Genomic DNA, 21,235 nt, shown 5'->3' with positions numbered 1-21,235 from the left:
GGAAAGTCAATAAAATAGATAAATGTCCATAATTAGGAATGACATTATTTAGTGCAACTTCTCATTGATCAGAATGGACTCCTCATACTGAGAACGCCAACAGTTACAAACCTGCCATTAGGATACTCAAAACTTCCACATCATGGCCGCCTGAAAGCGTAAGCATATGTCAGGAATAAGCATTTAGGCACAATCACCATCTAGAAGATCACCTGTCAAAAGGAAACACCACTACAACTCTAATGCGATAAATAAGCAAGAAAATATAGCGGGATTTCACTCAAATTTACAGTACTCAGACGGCATATGCCCAAAATGAGCAAGAGCTTATATTAAATTATTGAATACTCTCAGACACTTAGCAAAGGAAAAACAAGTATTCGGAACTATGCAAAACTGATAATGTACACTTTTCACATCGCATAATACATGTAAATTGTCCAGCTCATGTATGTATATTTCAAATTGAATTAGATGCTAATATTTCTCTCCTAATTCTTCACTATATACGTAGAACTAATTACCAGACTCATTTCCTAAGGGACAAAAAAATTGTTGCAAGATGCATCTTGCTCATGTTAATTGAGTTTGGCCATTCTCCTCAGCTGCCTTCCCAAAGAAACGCAAATTCCTCCTTCTGATGGAAAGCTTTGCGATCAGCCACATTAAAACAAAATCGGAATCCAAAAGTTTTTATTCTGATGTTGAAAAAGAATTCCAAAAGTTTCTATATCCAACGGCTTACGCAGTGACGCAACCAGGGAAAAGCCAGAGGAATCAGTTTTCAATCACCTGGTCTCCTTCCACAGAACACTACAACTATTTTATACCTGATGAGAAATTCTGTCTTGCAGGAAAACCAGTTTGCCGCATCCGCAAAGGCCTCTCACTACTAAATCGCCTATTATCAGTTGGTGCAGCCCCAAGAATCCCCAATGAGTTAGGATCAGTTACACGGACACCATTACTTATTGGTCTTTGCAAAGGGGGTTGACTTTGTGAATGTGTATCAGCTTCAGCTCTTCTACGTCGTTTCCACGCTTCAAATTTCCCATTATCATGACCTTTTTGAATTGATTCTTGCATTTGATATGAATTCATATTTTTATAACCTCTTTGCCTCTCAACATGGCGTGAAGTAGGAAAATAGTTGGAATCACTATCAATTGGACCAGATGCAGAGCCATTGATGTGGGACGGCCCAACCCCTGACTCATCGTCCTGCTCCTGCTTAAGTTTAGAATAGATCTGATGAAGTCTCTCCCCAGATAAATTTGAAAAAGTAGAGACATAGTTCCACAATCGCGTAGTCATCCCTGAAAAAGCATTATTGAATTAGTAAGGAAGAGAAGATGACAACAAGAGAGAAATGAAAAACACAGCCAATTTGGATCACACAATCAAAGAATAGTTTAGATGGAAATAACACATACTATCTTGTCTATAAAGCTCTTCCTCGTATTCTACCACAATTTGGTCTATCCTCCGCCCAAGAAGCTGCAAGTAATTCCGAATTTTAGAAAGCACCTGCAAGAAAAGGTTGAACATATAATTCTTTCATACAATGAAAATAAACCAGATAATATGGAATTAGAGCTGTCTATACCTTTTCCTTCGGTAGGTCTGCGCTGGTAGTCTGCAGCCTTTGAAGACGTCTAAGGGTTTTAATTTGGTCAACCATAACTTCTTCACACCATTCCATCCATTTCACTTCTTTAAATTGTTCACACAGTTCCTCATTGTCTGACATTTCACCCTCCTCTTTCGCCAACTGTTCAGCTTTCTGAGGTTTCTGAGGTCGATTCCTGCTGTTTTGGAAACCGACAATTGCAGGACCAGGTTTTCCTTTCTTGACCCTGCTGCGAGATACTGGAACATTGAGAACATTATCTTTTTGCTTCTTGGATGCCTTACGACCCCCTTTAGCATTTGCATTCTTTCCACCAACAGCAGTAATTTCCTGTACATACAAATTGAAACGATGAGGAAGGAAAGCAAAACCATAATTCGGTGCAATCGATGTCAAAAGAAGTTCAAACAAGGAACTATATGGTAAATATCAACATTTAACAAAGGGGGCACACTTGTGATATTACTGCCATCAGATACAAGCACATAAAGTCAACAAAACCAATCTTAAACCTCATAAGATCAGCCAAATACATAAATTGACACCTAAACCTTACATTTAAATTTAACACTTATTAAACATTTCAACTTGCAAAATTGTTCCATTGGACACTTCAAGTTCAACTCAAAATTGCATTGATTGAACACTCATAGAGTTATTGAAAAATATGAAAATCTTTATTCGGTGCTAAAAAAACGCACAAATAATTGCACTTACTGAACACTTGGTAGGTATTTGACTAATCTAGGTGCAATTTTACATGCTTAAGTATTCACTAGTTCGATTTTTACAAATGCTCAATTGGTCAAACTAAAAATTTGGGATGTAGCAAAGTTTCACGTATCAATTTAGGCATCCAGCTTCATAAAATCTGTAAATAGGGAGCAAGCTAATGACTTCACATCTAGCCATGATGGCAGACACTATTTAGATGTTAAGGTACAAACGACATGAAGTATATTATGAAAAGAATAAATAAATAACTAAATGTATAGATGACCGACAAGCATAAATGCAAATAAAAACTAGTTTTCATTTGACTGGAATAGACAGAAGCCCAGTTTCAGTTCGGCTTAGAACTATTTGAGACCAGAACCAGCTGGAAACATGAGCCTCCAGAACCAGAACTGGATCCCGTTCTGGTGCTTCAACACTGAGATTACCCACCCTCCCTCCCCAACTCAACAACCACTACCAAGCGCTAGTCTCAAACTAGTTGGAATCAGCTATATGAATCATTTGTTTGAAATATCCACTTTGATCAGGTTTAAGTCAATGCAAAGCAAAATATAAGTCAAAAAAAAACATTTTGAAATAATTGTTGTGAAAAAATTTTTTGAAGAGGAATTTTAAGAACATTTAATATATTAATAAATAGAACAAAGCATGGAACAGACAACAATAACTAAATAAAGTCTGCTATATGAATCTTTAGCTTCATGTTTGTAGCTTATCCCTAGTAATATTCAAAGTCCGCAGATCCTTAGCAACAACTTTCCTCCAAGAAAATCTAGGTCGACCTCTTCCCTTTTTAGCACCCTCCATTACTAATGTATCACATTTGCGAACTAGGGCATGTGAGGGTCTATGCAATACATGACTGTACCATCTCAGGCATTCTTCTCTTATTTTAATTCCAGCTTCCGCTACTTACACCTTTTGTCTAATGTGATCATTTCTAATCTTACCCAACCTTGTGTGACTACACATCCATCTCAACATTCGCATCTCCGCAACAATCATCTTCTGAATATGTTGCTAAGTGCCTAGCATTCACTACCATATAGCATTCCTGGTCTAACCACCGCCCTATGGAACTTATTTTGACCTTGTTAGATATATTCCTATCAAATAATACAACCGTAACACTCCTCTATTTCATCCATCCTACTTGAAATCTATGAGAAACATCTTCATCTGAGACCCCCATCTTCCTAGCACTCCTCCCTCCCCAACGCAAAAACAAAAAAAATAAAATAAAATAAAATAAAATAAAAAGAGGCTGCAGTTTGGTTCTTTAGCAGTTAGAACTGGATTTTTAAAAAAAAATTCTGGTTCCATTTGCTTAACTTTGGGAACCAGATCAGTTCAGAACTGTCCTGGGTGTAGATTGGAAAAATCCCAGCAAAAGTAATTTCCATGCTTAGCAGATTGACTGGATCCATTTGCACTGCAGCTAATTTTTCGCTTTTGTCTTGCAGGGAAGTAACTGCTTACCATTTCCAGGAGCGCATTAGCACGGTCCCTCAAATTAGGAGCACGCGGTAAGAAGGTCTCATGGTGTTGTAGTTCCGCTGGAGCAATCTTTTTGGAGAGGCCAAGCCTTTCATCTAATCTTATCTTTTCCCAATTGCCAAATCCATGATAATGTATTCCCAAAAGCAATCTTGCATCATCAACTAGAAAGGGAAAAAAAAAGCCAGAAAAAAACAGAAGTCATTAGTACCAAAATAGAGGCAAAATGATAGTAAAAAAGAAGGGAAAACACGTACTTTGGTTCCAGCCACAGCCCTTAGACCAGTTTGAAGGTTTGAGATACATCAAAACTCGAAATTGTGCGATGGGGTCTTCGTAACGACTAATTCGCTTTGCTAGCAGCTGAAGTTCTTGAACACGGTTGACTACATCATTGGCCTTCACAGGGACACCAAAGAAGTCCAATAAAGGACCCTATACATAACCACCATTAGAAATTAGTAGGAAACTGCTGGATGCACTTTTAGATTATGAAAAGGTAGATGTGCTACAACTATGTGAGTGAACAGGACAAATGTAGCAGCAGAATAATGCATAGGCGTGATACCTTAGGGTCCACATTTCCTGTATCAACTGCTTCTTTGCAACCATCTATCAGAGCATCAAAAAGCTCAATCTGTGCATCAAGTGGAGCTGCTGCCACTGATCCACCGACTTCAGAAACTATTAACTCTATTTGGCTTGCATTCCCAAATTTCATTACCTATACAAGGGAACAAATAACAATCAAACAAAGTAACGAAATTAAGATAAAAGATGTAAGGCCAGACGATTGAAGTTAGCATCTTAAACATCCAACACCATGAAAGTTCTGAATTTGACTCCAATCATAGACATGTTTCCAGAGATTTGTCAAAATGGCACTACCTTAAAATCAATGGCCAAAAAGATGCAGAAGCTTTAATGAATCGGAAGGAAAAGTAATTATATGGCAAAAAATTTTCCTTGATAGTTTTCCCAATTCTAAAATTTAGTCAACAATTTGGCCTCGACATTACTCACAAATCTTTCCCCAAAAAAAAGTCTAGATGCAATTAATCAGTGGAGCCAAAAGTCTTCAGAGAAACAACAGTTTTGCTGCTATCTTTAAAACTGTGGAGATGGATTCACAGAAGTTCACTGGTAGTAGGAGAACGCTTTAAATCTTATGTTATAAAAACTTCGTGTTCAATAATTAACAATTAGGATTCCCAACTTGCTCTTTTGATGTATGATTTTCCATAGACATTATCAAAGTAATAATCAAAACCAATGCAAATGATGAAAAATAGATCACGGGATGGGTCTCTTTCTCGAATTACTTAACCTTTGCCTCCCTTAGGTTTTGCAATCAAAATAGAAGATGCAATATAAATTTGGGATTCTTCCTAATTCTTTTTATCTTTTCTAGGAAGTTTCGCTTTTTTGTTTTATTTTTTGATTTTGCATCAACCAGATTTAACTGAAAATAGATTATTAAGCATCTGCTTTTGAAAATTTCTTTTAAATGACAGAGAGAAAAAGAAGATAGAGAATTTAAGGGGGTTAAGGAGACAATTGGAAGAAAGGAGAAAAAGTATGCCAAAGAGGAGATCAGAAGAGCTAGCAAGTCTAAATCCACAGTAGTCCATTTTTAAGGTTGTGGCATCAAAAATTCTGTTATGGAAATAGACTCACCCATTTTTTATTTTTCTTTTTTGGCCAATCTAAGACTTAAAGAAGTTAGTTTGAATAATACCGCTCGAGAAAAACGTAAAGCATCTCTTTTGGACAAATTCCCCTGAGACCATTCTCTAACTTGGGCAGATGCACCTTCAATCATTGGGACAGAAGGGGCAGAATAATCTGCTTTGCGACGTTTCTGCACTCGCTCATGTATTTCCACAGCTTCGGAACTTCTCTTTTTTCTTTTATTACTTCTCTCATATTGGTTAGCCTCCACATAACTCTTATTGTTTCTTGCAGCACGAGGAGCCAATGCTTCCTAACAGTAAATATATGAATACCATGTTAGAGGCATCATCCAAAATTGATAAATAAGATTCAAGATAAGAAGATCCTACCTCAGCTTGGGCTACTGCTTCGGGTTTTATCCAACGACTCCAGAAACTCCCATCATCCTCAGCGCCACAGAAGTTCGCAACCTATATATTGTCAAAGAACCAAACCAATCAGCAGTACAAATTGCAAATGCAGAACTTCCTCTATGCTCTGCCTAATTAATGGTAAATCTAGCAGTAGCAACTTTGACTACAGCCAAAATAGGGGAAAAAAAGAGTGTAAGCAGCATGATCGAACGATTAAGGATGTGTATAATAATTTGCATACCTTGAAAGCACTCAATAATTCATGTCCTTCCTCTCCTACAGCTTCCTTCTCTTCTACCTTCTCTGCTCTTTCAAGAATTTCATCAATATCCATACTTAATAATCTCTTCTTGCTTTCTTCTTCATTTCTGTCCTCTTTAAAAAGCTCCTCCGCACCAAACCTTAAAATTGCAGATAGCTCATTCTGCAATTACAGAATTTGTAGCATAAGAACTGGTACCAAATGACAATAATACAGTAATTATGGAAAATAGACGAATGTCAGAATACCATATAAATAATTGATGACTGAAATAAACAGCTTGAAACATTATTTATATCTTCTGCAGCCCATACAGAAACTGAAACAGCAAAATATTCTGACCACATCCTTACCTTGTCAAAATAACTCCCTTTTTTGGTTTCTTTCTTTTCCAATCTACCCTCTGCATTTAATTTTTGGATCACCAAATGGTCAAGAACCTATCAAGAAAATGTGAATCAGAGATTCATAAAATAATTTGGTTTAAACAATTGAAAGGACATATTGATCCACACAATACATACAAATTTATGGTTAGATAAGCATGCAAATAGCAAATGCATCTTAAGCTGAAAAAACAAAAATATCAAATGAAGGTTCAATACGTATCGAAGAAAATTACCATCTTTTTCTTAGCTCGTTCCAGGATATCTTCCTCAACACTCTTGCTAGTGACAAATCTATATATGTTAACGACTTCTTGCTGCCCAATCCTATGAGCTCTGCTCATTGCCTAACAAAAGATTACAATCAGACAAATAATAACTTTCTGTTCAAATAATTCAATTAGAAAACATGAAGAACAATTATGAAATGGAAGGAATAAAAACCTGTAAATCATTTTGGGGATTCCAATCTGAATCAAATATTATAACTGTGTCAGCTGTAGCAAGATTGATGCCTAGCCCACCAGCCCTAGTTGAAAGAAGGAAGCAGAAATCATCACTTCCAGGTGCATTGAAATGATCCATAGCCTGCTGTCGCAACTCAGCCTTTGTACTACCATCAAGCCTTTGAAATTGAAAACCTCTAATCGACATATATTCTGCTAGTATATCCAACATTCTCACCATCTGCAACAAATTACCAACATTGCATTTCATAAATCACTTAATACACCTGAATCTATAATTTGAAACCAGACCGATCCACAAATATAGTTGAGATTAATCAGCTTCTACTATAACAGATAGAAGCAAGAGAAAAAAAAAATTCCAAACAAGTCTCTAAGCATATATAAATTTGTTTCAAAGCTCATTCAATAAGGTTCTGCAAAGTTGTGGATCATACCTAATTTTTTAGCAGTTAGGTAAACAAAGACACAGAAATACTAGAAACTGAAAAAGAACACGCAACACAAAACTTTGACATGAGAAGATCCTGTAAGACTTGATCACTCAGGAAATCAGTGACAGTTAAAGAGACTCCAGCCAGGCTTTAAATTTAGCCACCGTAATAACTTTTGAGAACTTCGTTGAAATTAAGAATAAACCATTCACACAAGATAAGTACACAGTTCAAAATATTGCTCTCCCTCACCACAAACAAGAAGCTGAGCCACAAAATGAAAGCATTGTCTCATTTATTGCTTGAGAGGAGGCAAATTATTCCCATAAGTGCCAGAATGCTTCTGAAACAAACCTGGGAAAAAATCAGAACACGATGTTTTGTCTCATGCAACCTGACCAGTAACTTGTCAAGTATAACCAACTTTCCACTGCTCAAGATAATTCTCTCCAATTTGCTGTTATCATTAATGCCAGAGTCCCCACCATAACCATGATCAGCACTTTCAAATAGGAAAGGATGATTGCAGCATTTCTTCAACTCTACTACAATATTTAGAAGCGAAACCTGCAAACATAAAAGCACAAATGACATCAGATTTTAAGTACAGATAGAAAACAAGTAACAAGAAGGCTAAAGAGTTGTTACAGAAAAACTGCAGCTTCAACAGATTTAAGGGCTTACTCAGAACAAGCAGGTAAGGCAAATGCCAGAGTCTGCGGTCTACTTTCAAGAGTGCAGATGGTCCTTTTGGACCCCGACTCTAACCAGATAGGATTTAAAAGCTTAGCAGAACCGTTCATGATTTCATCATAGCCAAACGCTATTGTTTACTAATTGGAGATAGTAAAGGAGGAAGTAGAAGTAAAACCGCAACCCAAACCTAGCATGATTGTAATTATTATTTTTATAAGGCCTAAGGACCAAAAAATATTAATTTTATAAATCAGTTACATAGACTTATCTTGTTATTAGAAATTTAGCCAACCCCCCCCCCCCAACCCCAAAACCCAAATTAATATTTGTTTATTTTTAATGGTCCTCAAGAATGCAAGGAAGTTTTTTTTTTCCCCTTTTTTCTTTTGGGGGGGTTGGGGGCCAGGTAGGAACAGAAAACCCAAAGGAGAAGACAGAAAAAGAAACAAAAAATAAAATAAAATAAGAATGAGGCTTGAATTTGAACTCCCACCATCTGCACTATCGATCTTCTGCTATAGTATGATTTAGATACCAATATTTTACCATTTGATTTGGACAGAGAACAAGTTAAAGTACCTTATCGATAAAACCTAAATGAATTTATCAAAACCGTAAGTGAGAAAAGTTGGGACATTTTAGGTCATTAAGCCTTTCATACTGTTACTACTGTACTTCCTATGATAAATATCAAGGGCAAAAGTCAATTCAAGAAGAACTCTCATAAAAATTTCCAAGGCTTTAATTTAACCAAATATTCAATGCAAACACTGACCTGGTTACCACGAACTCCTTTGTTCAGGTCCTGAAAGTTGCGTTCCAAAATCCATTTGTAGTACCTACACAAATGCAAGCAGCAGGTTGTGCCAAGAATCAATCAACATACTATCAAAAAGCACACCAAAAACTCATCAGAAATTGAAATAGTACACACTGTTTCTGGAGTGGGGACATTTCAACCCTCAGAATACGCTCAATCTTTGGAGGCAAGGATTTTTCTACATCCTTAATGACCCTTCTGAGGATGTGAGGCCTCAATTCCATATGCAGATTGGCAAGCTACACGATAAAAAATACAGTTTTCAAAAATAGTGAAGGTATGAATATTTGGATGAATCATAAAGCATGGAGAATATGATGTAACAAAAGGTATTTATCTATTGTGCTATACCTCCATCTCGTTGAATGAGCTAAGGTTCTTGTAATTTTGAACAAAATCATCCTTGTTCCTGAATTTATCAGGATCAAGGAAGTGAAGCAGAGCCCTGTCAAATCCAAGAAAAGAGGAGGATCATAAAAGCTGAGGAGAAACCCAGGTGTGTAGCAACTAAGGGAAACAAGATCGAAGGAAAAAGAATGACAAAAGAAAAAAGCAACATTTTAATTGGGCCAGTATGTTTACATGCCCTTACTTGTTAACAATGAAAAACAAAACAATAATATATATATATATATATATATATATATATATATATATATATATATATATTGCCATAAAGCACCAATTACTCTAGTTAATATTTCATTTTCAAGGAATCATTAGCAGCAATATACTGGAAATTCACACGACCATCAGAAAACTCTTCCTTGTGTTGACACTAAGGTAAAAAGCTGGCAAATTTTCAAGGATTTTGAAACTTATCACCAAGAAATTACAAAAACACACAGGGATGTGTATCCACCAAGATACAGCAATTAAAATTTACCTCTTCAAAGACAGAATTAATATTTAAAAGCAAGTCAATAGCAAGCTTTTATAGCATTGAAAGGAAGGCTGAAATTTTAGAATGAACATGTTATTTTTCTCTAAAATTTAATTTTCCTTTATGATTAGATCTGAAATATTGTTTTTTCCCCTCTATATCAATGGAAATATTTTAACAGAATATTGTTTAAAAGATCACAGTGGTGTACACTTCTCACATTCTTTTCAATTTGATGTCAAAATTTATTTTTGCAATTGATGTTTCATCAATATATCAAAATATGATACTCCCGAAGGTGCTCAATAATTACACCAATATCGACATAAGGAACCTAAGGCAGATACAGCTTTCAATAACATAAAGACAGACCAGATAATAAGTGATTTTATTAACAGTATGCTTAATGTTGCACATAAAAAAGAATGCATTTTTCAATAGGAAAAACGAAAGCAGAAAATAACAAATACACCATAGCCTCCAAAGAAATAATTATACTGTATGCACAAAACAAGACAATTAGTGCAGACAAGCAGAACATGATTAACCCTAAAATCATAGATATATGATTAATTAATTGGAGCCATAAGAAAAAAAAATGTCCCCTAATATGTCACAGGATCAAGTTAACCAAGTTGCAAATTAAGGGAAAAAAAATAATCAAGTTGCAACACCAGTAACAATGATGATAATGGATGAGAGATTAATACCACAGCTCTTCTACACTGTTCTGTAATGGAGTTCCAGTAATTAACAACTTATTCTTCGTGCTAAATTCCTGTATGAGAAACAAATCCAACATCCAACAGTAACCATATAAGCTGAAGACAAAATAGAAATCCAAGCAGAACACTTCTATTACTTGGTGATTTAGCATTACCAAAAGAGTTGTGTACAGTTGTGCCTCACTGTTTTTTAACCTATGAGCTTCATCAACCATCAGATAATTCCACTTGATTTTGGACAGGACTACCTTGTCCTTCAGAACAACTTCATATGTAGTCAATAGTGCATTAAATTTTATAGGCCGCCCAACTTTCTTATCATTATAAAATTCATATTGCTGACAGACCTGCAATAGAACAAATCACAAAAATAGTTAGGTATGATACCCGCACAAATAGCTTTAAAAACATGCCAGCAGCACATATTCTGGAAAGCATATCACAACCTCCACAAGGTAGAGACATATAGAATTCCATATTTTCATCATTTCCAGGATTGCCAAAAACAAAAGGATGTTAGTTTATAAAGGTCACTGCGTGTCCATGAATTTGTTGTGAGAGAGAGAGAGAGAGAGAGAGAGAGAGAGAAGGAGGGAGAGAGAGGGGGATAGAGAGAGATCCTGAATCTCATCCATCCATAACTGTCAGGCTTCTCAGATTATACAGACTATGGACTAAAACTGACTAAAAAGAAGCATTATGCGGCAGGTTAGACCATGAGTTGACTGCACCAGTAGAGAAGAAAAGAATTTATATTCCCAATATATCATAGTTGATCATAAAGAGAGTTTCACAGTGACCAGCACAGTTCTCCAGGATAGTGTTATCAGTAGTCATGGAAGTCTTCACAGGCACCAGGGCAGAGAGCCAGATCAAGAAGACATGGGCATTGCCATCAATCCCTCTCCTTGTAATTATGAAATTCTAAATGATTACTTTTAAGAGTTACAACCTCTTTTCCCGGTAAAGGGTTTTCAAACACCTTAACCAAACTTGAAGAGAAGAATCCTCAACTATATGATTGCCTTTAGCATTAATGCAAAAATATATTATAGTTACTGCAGCCGACATTGGAGTTCCAGTGGATACAGATAGTAGAATTTAGCACCATTGTAACTCCAATTCAACATAAGATCAAGACAAATCAAAAATCAAAAGTTTAATCCAATATTTACAACCTTCATTCATTAAGACAGACGGCCAAAGGTATCAAGTCAATTAAACACGTGCTATCAGTAGTCTTTGAAGTCTTCACAAGCACCAGGGCCGAGAGCCAGATCAAGAAGACAAGTGCATTGCTATCAATCACTCACCTTGTATTTATGAAAAATCTAAACAATAAGTACTTTTAGAACTTCCAACCTCTTTCCCCGGCAAAGGATTTTCAAACACCTGAACCAATAAAACCTAAACCGACTATAGCATTAATGTACAAACGTCTTATGGGTACTGCAATTGGCATCACAGTCCTCGTGGTCATAATTTGTAGAATTACAGTATTATAGTGACTCCAATTCAATGTAAGATGAAAATGCATCAACAATCAAAAGTAGAATCCAATATCCACAACCTTCATTCATTAAGACAGATAGTCAAAGTGATCAAGTCAAGTATGTTTATCTTAATACATGTCAAAATATGACTCACCTCTCGGCTAGCACGGGTACCAACATACACGATAATGTTCATATCAGGAAGCCACTTCCTAAATTCTTTAGCCCAGTTAGACAAAGTGGATAACGGTACAACGACAAGAAATGGCCCAGGAATTTGTTGTGCATTCTGCAGGAGGTATAGCATACAATTATGTGCAATATATTCAATAAGCATGAAATTTATAAGGCTGTTAAAGGAATGGAACAGAAAAAAGCTTACCTGTAGAAAACCAAGCATGGAGACAGACTGAACAGTTTTGCCAAGACCCATCTCATCAGCTAAAATTACATTTGTATCATTTCTCCAACTATCAAGTAAAGAGAAACTAATTATAAAATGTCAAAAAGAAGGATATTTGAAGTACCTCTTTTTCCACAAGGAGAATAAACAATCATACCTATTAACAAGAAAATTCAGGCCCTCTAACTGATAATCACGAAGCTTTCCTCCTCTCAACCATTCAGGCTGTTCATCAAGCTTCCTTAAACTTGCTAGAAACCCAAAAAAAAATTTCTCAGAAAATAAATAATAGAATCGTGAAAGGAAATCCTTTATATGTTTTCATAGGTAGGAAAACATGCAACTATTCAATTAATAACATAGCAAAAATCAAATATTTCTACAAGAAACAAAAAAATAAGATTTAAAATTTGAAAAACAAGCAAAAGCATCCAGAATCTGACGGAGATATGGCGGAAAAATAGAATTACCCAAAAAAGTTGCAATGATAACAAATAGGTAATGAATGTATGCAGTAAGAATATGTCCATACAATCTCATCTAGTACAAGGAATAGGAACAATACAGTAATGTTCTAACCAATTAAAAATTAATTCAAGCAAAGCAACGAATACAACTTTGGTTAGTAGCATGGCAACAAAAGCATTATCCACTTCACATTTCAAAATGCGACTCGTTTACATTTTACAATTTCAAAGTTTTGGAAATGACACATAACAGAAATGATGCCAAGTAATACAGACCTTTGCCCTTCTTACGCTGGAGATCTACCATTTTCCCTTGTACAGCCATTGCAGCTTCTCGTGCCTGCCGCATGATGACAAAAAAATTATATAAAACACTATTATGTTGGGTAATATTTTCCAGGTTACAACCTTATCATGTGAGGACAGAAACAGAAGTTGGCTGGTGCCACACCTTGTATTCATCAATTGCATCTTGTGCAAATCCAATATCTATATCCTTTTCCCTGCACAACAAAACATTAAATACAACCATGAGAACACTTCTTGAAATTAGTTAAAATAAATGCACACATGCAGAAGTACTTCAGCCCTTCAGGATCTAGCGAGCAACTTAGCTCAAAAAATGATGAATCTAAATATCACGAGCAGATAAAAGTAAATAGAATATTTTAAATTGGAAAAGATACAAAATAATTTCAGTAATACAGTTGCAATATTGTAGAATTAGTATAGTTAAGGAATACCAGGTTGCTTCAGCATAAGAGAGCCCCTGCCACTTGACTAAATACTCTGGCACAATGTTAGCAGAGCTATCTTTACTGATTCTATCAGCAATAATTCTCTCCACCTACAAATGAAATTGTTGAGAAGATACAAAGAGATGAAATAAACAAAATATAATTGCAATGAAAATCCATGAAGTAATAGAATATGGCAGAAGACCCAAAGAAGGCCAAGATGCAAACACATACCTGACTGTTTTGCTTGATTAGATCCAAATCCATTTCTTTACTCACATCATTGACCTCAATCTGACAGTTAGAAACACGGATAGTTTAGATCACATGATTACATCCCAGCAAGTTCATATACATACAGAACTAGAATCAAATAGCTCAGGTGCCACACATACTTATCTGCACCTAAAATGATAGTACTTTAGGATACAGAAGTTCCAACCAGAAAATCGTTATATGCCACATACATCTTATAGAGCTTGTTGCCAATATTAAGATAAGGTATTGCATACTTTAAGCTCCGAGCAACAAGGATATATGAATGAACATAAGGAAGAAACTTCAAGTGTTGTCTATGCAACCATACTGTTTCTCCCTTTAAAAGCGAAAAGCCAGATGCCATCACAACTTTTCATGATATTAATAGTTTGGACCGCATTGTCAACACATCCATATCATTAAAACTTTTGACAATATCCATAAAGCACCATTGTTTGTTTACTTGCTATCATTATTTTTAGGTCCAGGAAATTCTACCTATCTATTACATGAAAATTTCACATTATCTAATGAGCCAGCTCAGCTTTAAAATCCATACAGCATCAAAAAAACAGCAATCAGGTAAATAGTCGCATTTAAAAAAAATGTTACGATGGTATGATAATAGTCCACTTGTCTACTTCTTTTGCCACAACATGGTCGCCTAACTCTATTGCGAACTTGGGGAACTCAAATATATAATAAGCACCCACGCACGAGTTAGCTTTATCAACAAAAATAAAACAATATTACAAGAATATAGGTATCAAATAAAGCTAACTGACTATTTCCAAAGGGGTTGGACAAAATCACAGTCTCATAATTCCAGGCCATAGTTCTATTGCGATTTAACTCCTTAGGGAAGAAAAAGATATCCACTCATTTTCTTCTTATTCAAATTTTTATTAGATATTTTTGCTGCAGCCTGCAGAACCATTTAAGTGAATCACATCACAACACATACCTCCTTATCTCCACAATTAAGAAAAGAACAAAGAAGAGTTAACTAATGAAAGCACAAGGCATTACCTCTTCACGAGTAAGCATTCTCCGATATCTCGCATCTTCATTCACTTTTTTTGTATAGTTCAATACTTTCTTAAAACCACTCAGCTGAATGTACGTAAACATAGAATTTAAACACCAGACAGAAGAAAAATTGTCATACAAATTCTTAGAAGAACCACAAATAAAGAAGGTGTAAGCAATCAATTACACCTTTAAATATACTCATGAGCAACGTAAAGAATGTCTATCATACATTTTGTAGTTCTGCAAAAGATTTCCACTGGCAGTGTAAGTGTGACTGGCCCTTCCATTTGATTAAGAACTCCATTTCATTCCAATCTGGTTCAGAATCAAACAAGTGACTTAACAGAACGGGCTCTGTTGATTGATTATTCCTTAAAGCATTCTCTGCCATGCCTTTTGGCTGATGCCACAGCACTCTTTCAATGGAATCACCATCTTCTTCTTCAATTTCTTCCTACAGAAAACCACAAGCATGATAAATAAGATGAGAACAAATCTTCATGACATAATGGCATAATTCCAGTTTAAATCAAAATAATCAGGCCCCAAATGCAAGTAACAACACTAAAATCCAAGGGACAGATACAATTGGCAAACCAGGAATTTGGAAAAGCTCAAAAACACAATTTGTATATCTACAACAAGAATCAGAATTCCAGGCGTTTCTACCAACCACTTCCATTCAGCATTCAACCTATTCCACTTTGAGAAAATAACATAAACATATATGCAACCATAACTGGAACAAACATTCAACCATACATCAACATAAGAGGTCCTTGCTCTATCACCTTTCTATGACTTAATGATTTACCTTGGACATATTAAACAGTACTGAGATTAATTTGTCCATATTATAACAGTTTTTTGACAATCTCCATATTTTCTATCTTTTCAAGCAACTCGGCATGCAAACAAAAAAAGGCATAAAAATGAAAAATAAAAAACGGTAAAAAAAATTAAAAAGAAAAAAGTACAAAATGGTCACTAGTCTACATGTTGAAATTTCTATTAAGAATTGATCCCAAACACCTGCAAAACACAAGGCTTCTTTATTTAAATAATTCATCCACGCAAATAAAAAAAAATAAAAGGAAAAAAATTATTGAATTTAATAAATAGCATAATTTGCAAAATATAGCACATAGACTGCACCTTCTGAGACTTTTTCTTTTTTCCTTCATCAACTTCTTCACTTTCATCACTTTCAACATATGATACCTTTCGAACTGACCTACTAGATGTGCGGATCTCGCTGTTTCTTCCACTAATAGCTGTTGACATTGTGGAACGAGCATTAGATTTGCGGATATGTGATCCTCGTTTGGTCATGCTCTTAAAATCCTCATCACTTTCACTGTCAAAGTCCTCAGATGAATACTCATCCTCTTCAAAAGATGTTTTCCCTCTTTTTTGTCGACCTGAAGAATGTAAAGATTTGTGTTCTTTAGCAGGTTTTGTATTTCGTCCACCTTTCCCACTTTGCCTACCCTTGGGCTTCTTTGTGTAGTAAGAATCATCTTCATCTGAGACATCAATCTCGTCATTGCTAATATCATCTGAATCTGAATCTTCACCATCCCAGTTTTTATCCTGGTATTAAAAAAAAAAAAAAACAAGCGTGCTATCAGGATACCGAAAGCATTGAAAAGGCAGAATACCAATAGAGTCCAGGATCAGGTAGATAATAAACATAAAATATATCTTTCATAAGGAATTATGCTACCAATTCATTAAAACTTACAAAAAAAAAAAAAAAAAGATACTTGTCCTTTTCTGTTCGAAATCTCCTACATGCATTAGAAAATCAAATGAGAGGTGAGAATAAAAGAAAAGAATACTTTATAAATCCCAGTCTCAAAAGATTATCTTGGTGGTTTTTAGATTCAATAGATATGAGTTTTTTTTTTTTTTTAACTGCCCAATATGTATAGCTTTAAAAGCCTGAACCTGGATTCTTAAACCTCTGATGCAGGAAACAATCTTATAAAAGCATAAATCACAGTATGATCTTAGACTTGAGAGTTCACACTCCCTGCAAGTTATTACAAATGAGTTAAGAAGAATCCCAATGGTTAATTTGTTAAAGAGAGAAATCCCTAGGCACTGCTTTATCTCTTCCCTCTCTTATTTGTCGTTTCCATTATTCTCAAATTCTCTACAATTGGCCCTACTTCTCAGAAGGGGCAAGGATCCAGCTTGCTCCAAGTTCTTCATAAAAAACTTGTTCACCAGCTAGTCCACAACCATATCATAGTGTGCTTACTTTAAACACTATGAACTTTTATTTTATATTCCAAATTATGAATTATTTTTATTCTTTGAAATCCAAAAATTGTTCGTGAGCAAAAAATTTAATCATCTCAAACCAAAAATTGTTCTATAAGCCCCAAAACCCCTCCACCCCAACCAAAAAAAAAAAAAAAAAAAAAAAAAACGAAAAAAATGCTAATCATGTAAATGAAAAATCAGCCAAAATCACAAGTTTGGGATACCATTTGAAGCCATCCATAGTCAACTCCACTTAACATAAGCCATATAGTTACCATTGGTCTAAATTCAACTCTGAAAACATTCTCAAGTACGATATCAAATACTCTCAAGACATCCAAAAATATCCATAACAAGTAAACCAAAAAATTCCTAATTAACCTCAATTATTTGCAATTCCAGTAAACCTGACTCAAATCTTCATTAATGATTAGAGAATGTTGGAGCCTGTACTAGTATTATCTCCTAAAATTCATGGGATTATCACTAACCATGCAACATACAACTAAATGCTTCATCAGTGCTATGGAATGAAGTAGAAAGAGACAAAATGGACAAGGAAACAGAGAAATAACAACAAAAAAAATCATTATGGCTAGTCACTTAGTAGCTTTGTGAATGCTGATAAATGTTAAAAAAAAAGCAATAACATTAACCTTGATCCCGCCCTGGCCACTGGCAACACCATAATCAGGGTCAAAGTCAGCATCATCAGGATCATCTTCTGCAAGCAATAAGATGAAGAATTCAGTCCCATCCTTGAAGACTAAAGACTAATTACCAACTGTATAATTTGTGCAGATCTCATATCTTGTTTTAGAGAGGATATTGATGACCTCATAGAAAATAGAGTAATAACAAATAAGTTACCATCTTCCTCATCCTCTTCTTCATAATCAGCATCACCATCATCATTTTCTTCGTCATTGTCATCGTTGTGTAAAGCTCTGGAACGCCTGGAGAAACTGTTGTTAGCAGGTGCAGGTTTCAAGTGCGCCCTAGAATTCAACCCAGCAGAATTGTTAAATCCTCTGTAATGCACTGAATCACTTTGATCTTCCCCATCCTGCTCATAGTATTCATCTGACAACATTTCATCTGCAGGGACATCTGAATGGCCCCTTTGTCCCTTACCAACTTCTTTTTGTCCCTCTTCATCTTCAGATTCTAATCTGTCATCCCCTCCATCCGATATATTATCTTCTGACCCTTCTGCATTTTTAAATTCTGATTTTGAATCATGCCCAGAATCAGATGCTACTTGAGCACCCATAGGTTGGCAATCTTTCCAAAAAGTTGAACCCCATTTTCCTGCAGCATTTCTCCTTGCAGAAGGCTGCAAATGTGAATTACTAACACCAACTCCATTGTCAGCAGCTACATCACTCTGCATCCTACCAGGATCTTCCCCTTCACTCTCATATTGTGCATCCATATTCATGTCAAATTCTCGTTCACTTGAAGTCACATCTACATCATCACTTCCCACCATTCTATCAATTCCCTGCCCCTGGCCTTTTTCTTCCGATGCACTCTGTGAAACTGTTTGGTTTGAATAGTTTCTAAAAAAAGCCATTCTTTTACATGGAACCTCTGCAAAATATACTTCCCACCTCTTTCTATCAGATATGACTGCTATGGACACAATGCAGTAGGTAGCTTCTTCTGTAATAAGAAATACAGAAAGACAAGCAGTTAGACGTAAACCAGTTGGTATCACTTCTCAGAAAATGATGAGGAGAAGAGTATAGGTTTACCAGTTTAATGAACAATAAAGCATTTATCATCAAAACTTCATTAATCATAGGACACGTTATTTAACCAGGTACATACATTAGGAAACAAATTAATGTTAAAGGAGGCTCTGTTCAAGCCTTGAACAGAGAGTAACGAGAAATACGCAATGCACAAAGAAAACTGCAGTTAATGTCTAGCTCTTGTGAGCAAAACCAAAAATGAAATACTAATACAAACCAAGAACAATTACCTAAAAGAGTTCAAATGAAACCTGAACCGAACAAGCACCATATTAGACTCTATTCACACACTGTCTACTGAATTCACACATGAAAACAACTAGAAAATGGAGGAAATTCGATTCTAGTTACTTGTAAACTCGTCAATACACAAACCAGACGTTAGAAACAAATCAAACAAAGCAAATTACAGATCCATAAGCCAGTATGCAAAATCCATTGAAATAATCAGTTAAAGCACCAAAAACTCAAATTTAGAAACCCTAAAGGCAGAAAAGCACCTCATATTTGAAATCGCAAACCCTAAATTTGCTAAACTACACAGTCAAAAAGAGAAAATCGATTGACACATGGAAGCCGATGATCTAAAAGGAAGCTAACCTTATACCTGACAAAAAATAGAGAAGAAAGAGTGATTTAAGTCTGGTTAATTTAGGTCAAAGGTTATCAACAGAAGATAGATAGTGCGCAGGTTAATAATCGTGCGCACCTTTTAAATCGCCGGAAGTCAATCGCCGGCGGATAAAAATTTTTGAAAAATAAAAAAAACGAAGTTGTTTCGTGTTTCAGGTTTCGTTTTCTATAAGGATTCGGGTTTAGGCTTTTGGTTTGAGTGTCGGCGGCAGTAGTGGCTACGATTCGCCGCACGGTGAGATAGTCACCGCCGTTCCGATTAGACAGGAGGACGACGAGGTGATTTTGGATTAATCGTCGATTGGTTTCCGCGAGAGGAGAGAGAAACTCACACACAAAGTTTTATGTGTTTTCTAGAGAGAGAAAGAAAGAAAAGGAGAGTTTGTTTTTTAGAGAGACGTTTATCGAACAAATATTTTTTAAGGTTGATTTGAGATTTTATTTCCCTTGGAGAAACGTGTTTATAGTTATTTTCTTACTTTACCCCTCTATTGATTTTTATTAAATTGGAAAAAAAAAGGATAAAAAATAGCATTTTATTTTTCTGTATAACTTTAATCTAGCTAATAGGATTCTACCACGTGTTAATATCTCTGTGGGCTTCGCAAATAATCGGACGGTGAGCTTGAGACGAGTTTTTGGAGCATCTCACGCGGCTTAGAGGCCCGAAATATGAAGGGTGGGCTGTGTTACGTCGAGGGTAAATATTTGAATTGGCTAAAATACCCTTCTGAGAGTTTTATTTTTAATTTTTCTTCACAAGGAGGTTAATTCACCTTTTAAGTAAGTTACACGTGTAGGGACAAAAGGAGAGGAGAGGATCATAAATTGGCAGCCTAAAAATGAGCATGGCAGAGAAGAAAGCATGTTCCCATTTTTAGCAGTGAAATTGTAGGCAGTAGGCTGGCCATATTACGGTTCCGAGAACTGTAACCGGTGGTTCAGAATCGGTCTGAACCGGAATTAAAATCGGTAGGAATCAAAACCGATCCGAACTGAAATCGAAACTGGAGATTTCTGGTTCGGTTCCGGTTCCAGTATTGTTGGAACTGCAAATCGGTGGTTCCACAAACAGATCGGAACCGGATGGAACCGCCGGTTCTCCAGCCGATTCAAACCGTTAGAAACTGTCATATTTTTTAAAAAGAAATTATTGTGAAATATCTTAATTACCCCTCCCAACAACCATAAACGGTTACATAATGACTACTTTCAAGGGTATTTTTGGAAAAATAATTTTTTGGATTTATTATAAATACCTTATTTCATTCCATTTACAAATTTAAATTTTTTTTTAGAAATAACTTTCACAAATTTTTTAAATTTTGAAAATCGGTCTTTAAAATTTAAAATTTAAAATTATGCGATTTGCCGAAAAATCGATCAAAAAATCGATCGGAACCGTCGATTTTGAAACCGTTAAGGAACCGAAACCGTTCGGTTCCAAATCGGAACCGGAACCGGAAATTTTCGGTTCGGTTCCAATTCCAAAAAATTGGAACCAGAATCGCCGGTTCCGGAATCGTGGCCACCCTTAGTAGGCAGCCAAGTCTCAGAAC

General features: G+C 35.7%; 1 protein-coding gene across 4 annotated transcripts; it reads right to left on the bottom strand.

Moving 5' to 3' along the window:
* Positions 1 to 285: 285 nt before the first annotated feature.
* On the bottom strand, positions 286 to 20,103 carry CHR5 (chromatin remodeling 5). Of its 4 annotated transcripts, none has more exons than XM_012219090.4 (31): positions 19,644 to 20,103; positions 18,157 to 18,951; positions 17,943 to 18,010; positions 16,171 to 16,608; positions 15,245 to 15,469; positions 15,013 to 15,096; positions 13,960 to 14,019; positions 13,732 to 13,835; positions 13,440 to 13,491; positions 13,265 to 13,328; positions 12,679 to 12,772; positions 12,501 to 12,588; positions 12,273 to 12,407; positions 10,781 to 10,972; positions 10,611 to 10,678; positions 9,369 to 9,462; positions 9,132 to 9,256; positions 8,973 to 9,036; positions 7,856 to 8,068; positions 7,045 to 7,287; positions 6,837 to 6,947; positions 6,568 to 6,654; positions 6,194 to 6,376; positions 5,929 to 6,009; positions 5,604 to 5,849; positions 4,434 to 4,589; positions 4,123 to 4,300; positions 3,848 to 4,029; positions 1,607 to 1,960; positions 1,434 to 1,527; positions 286 to 1,316 (listed from the first exon to the last, which is right to left on the bottom strand). In XM_012219090.4, the coding sequence occupies exons 2-31, from the start codon at positions 18,860 to 18,862 to the stop codon at positions 820 to 822; spliced, it is 5,286 nt and encodes a 1,761-aa protein (XP_012074480.1). In that variant the 5' UTR covers positions 18,863 to 18,951; positions 19,644 to 20,103; the 3' UTR covers positions 286 to 819. The 4 variants fall into 4 exon arrangements, with proteins under 4 accessions (XP_012074480.1, XP_012074478.1, XP_012074479.1 ...); XM_012219088.4 differs by having other exon boundaries at positions 19,651 to 20,103; XM_012219089.4 differs by having other exon boundaries at positions 19,753 to 20,103.
* Positions 20,104 to 21,235: the final 1,132 nt, after the last annotated feature.

Source organism: Jatropha curcas, chromosome 5, assembly GCF_041381405.1.
Source record: "Jatropha curcas cultivar XTBG-Jc1 chromosome 5, XTBG_Jcur_1.0, whole genome shotgun sequence".
Taxonomy (NCBI): Eukaryota; Viridiplantae; Streptophyta; class Magnoliopsida; order Malpighiales; family Euphorbiaceae; genus Jatropha; species Jatropha curcas.
The sequence above is the reverse complement of the archived record's forward strand: the minus strand, read 5'-3'. Positions and strand labels throughout refer to the sequence as shown.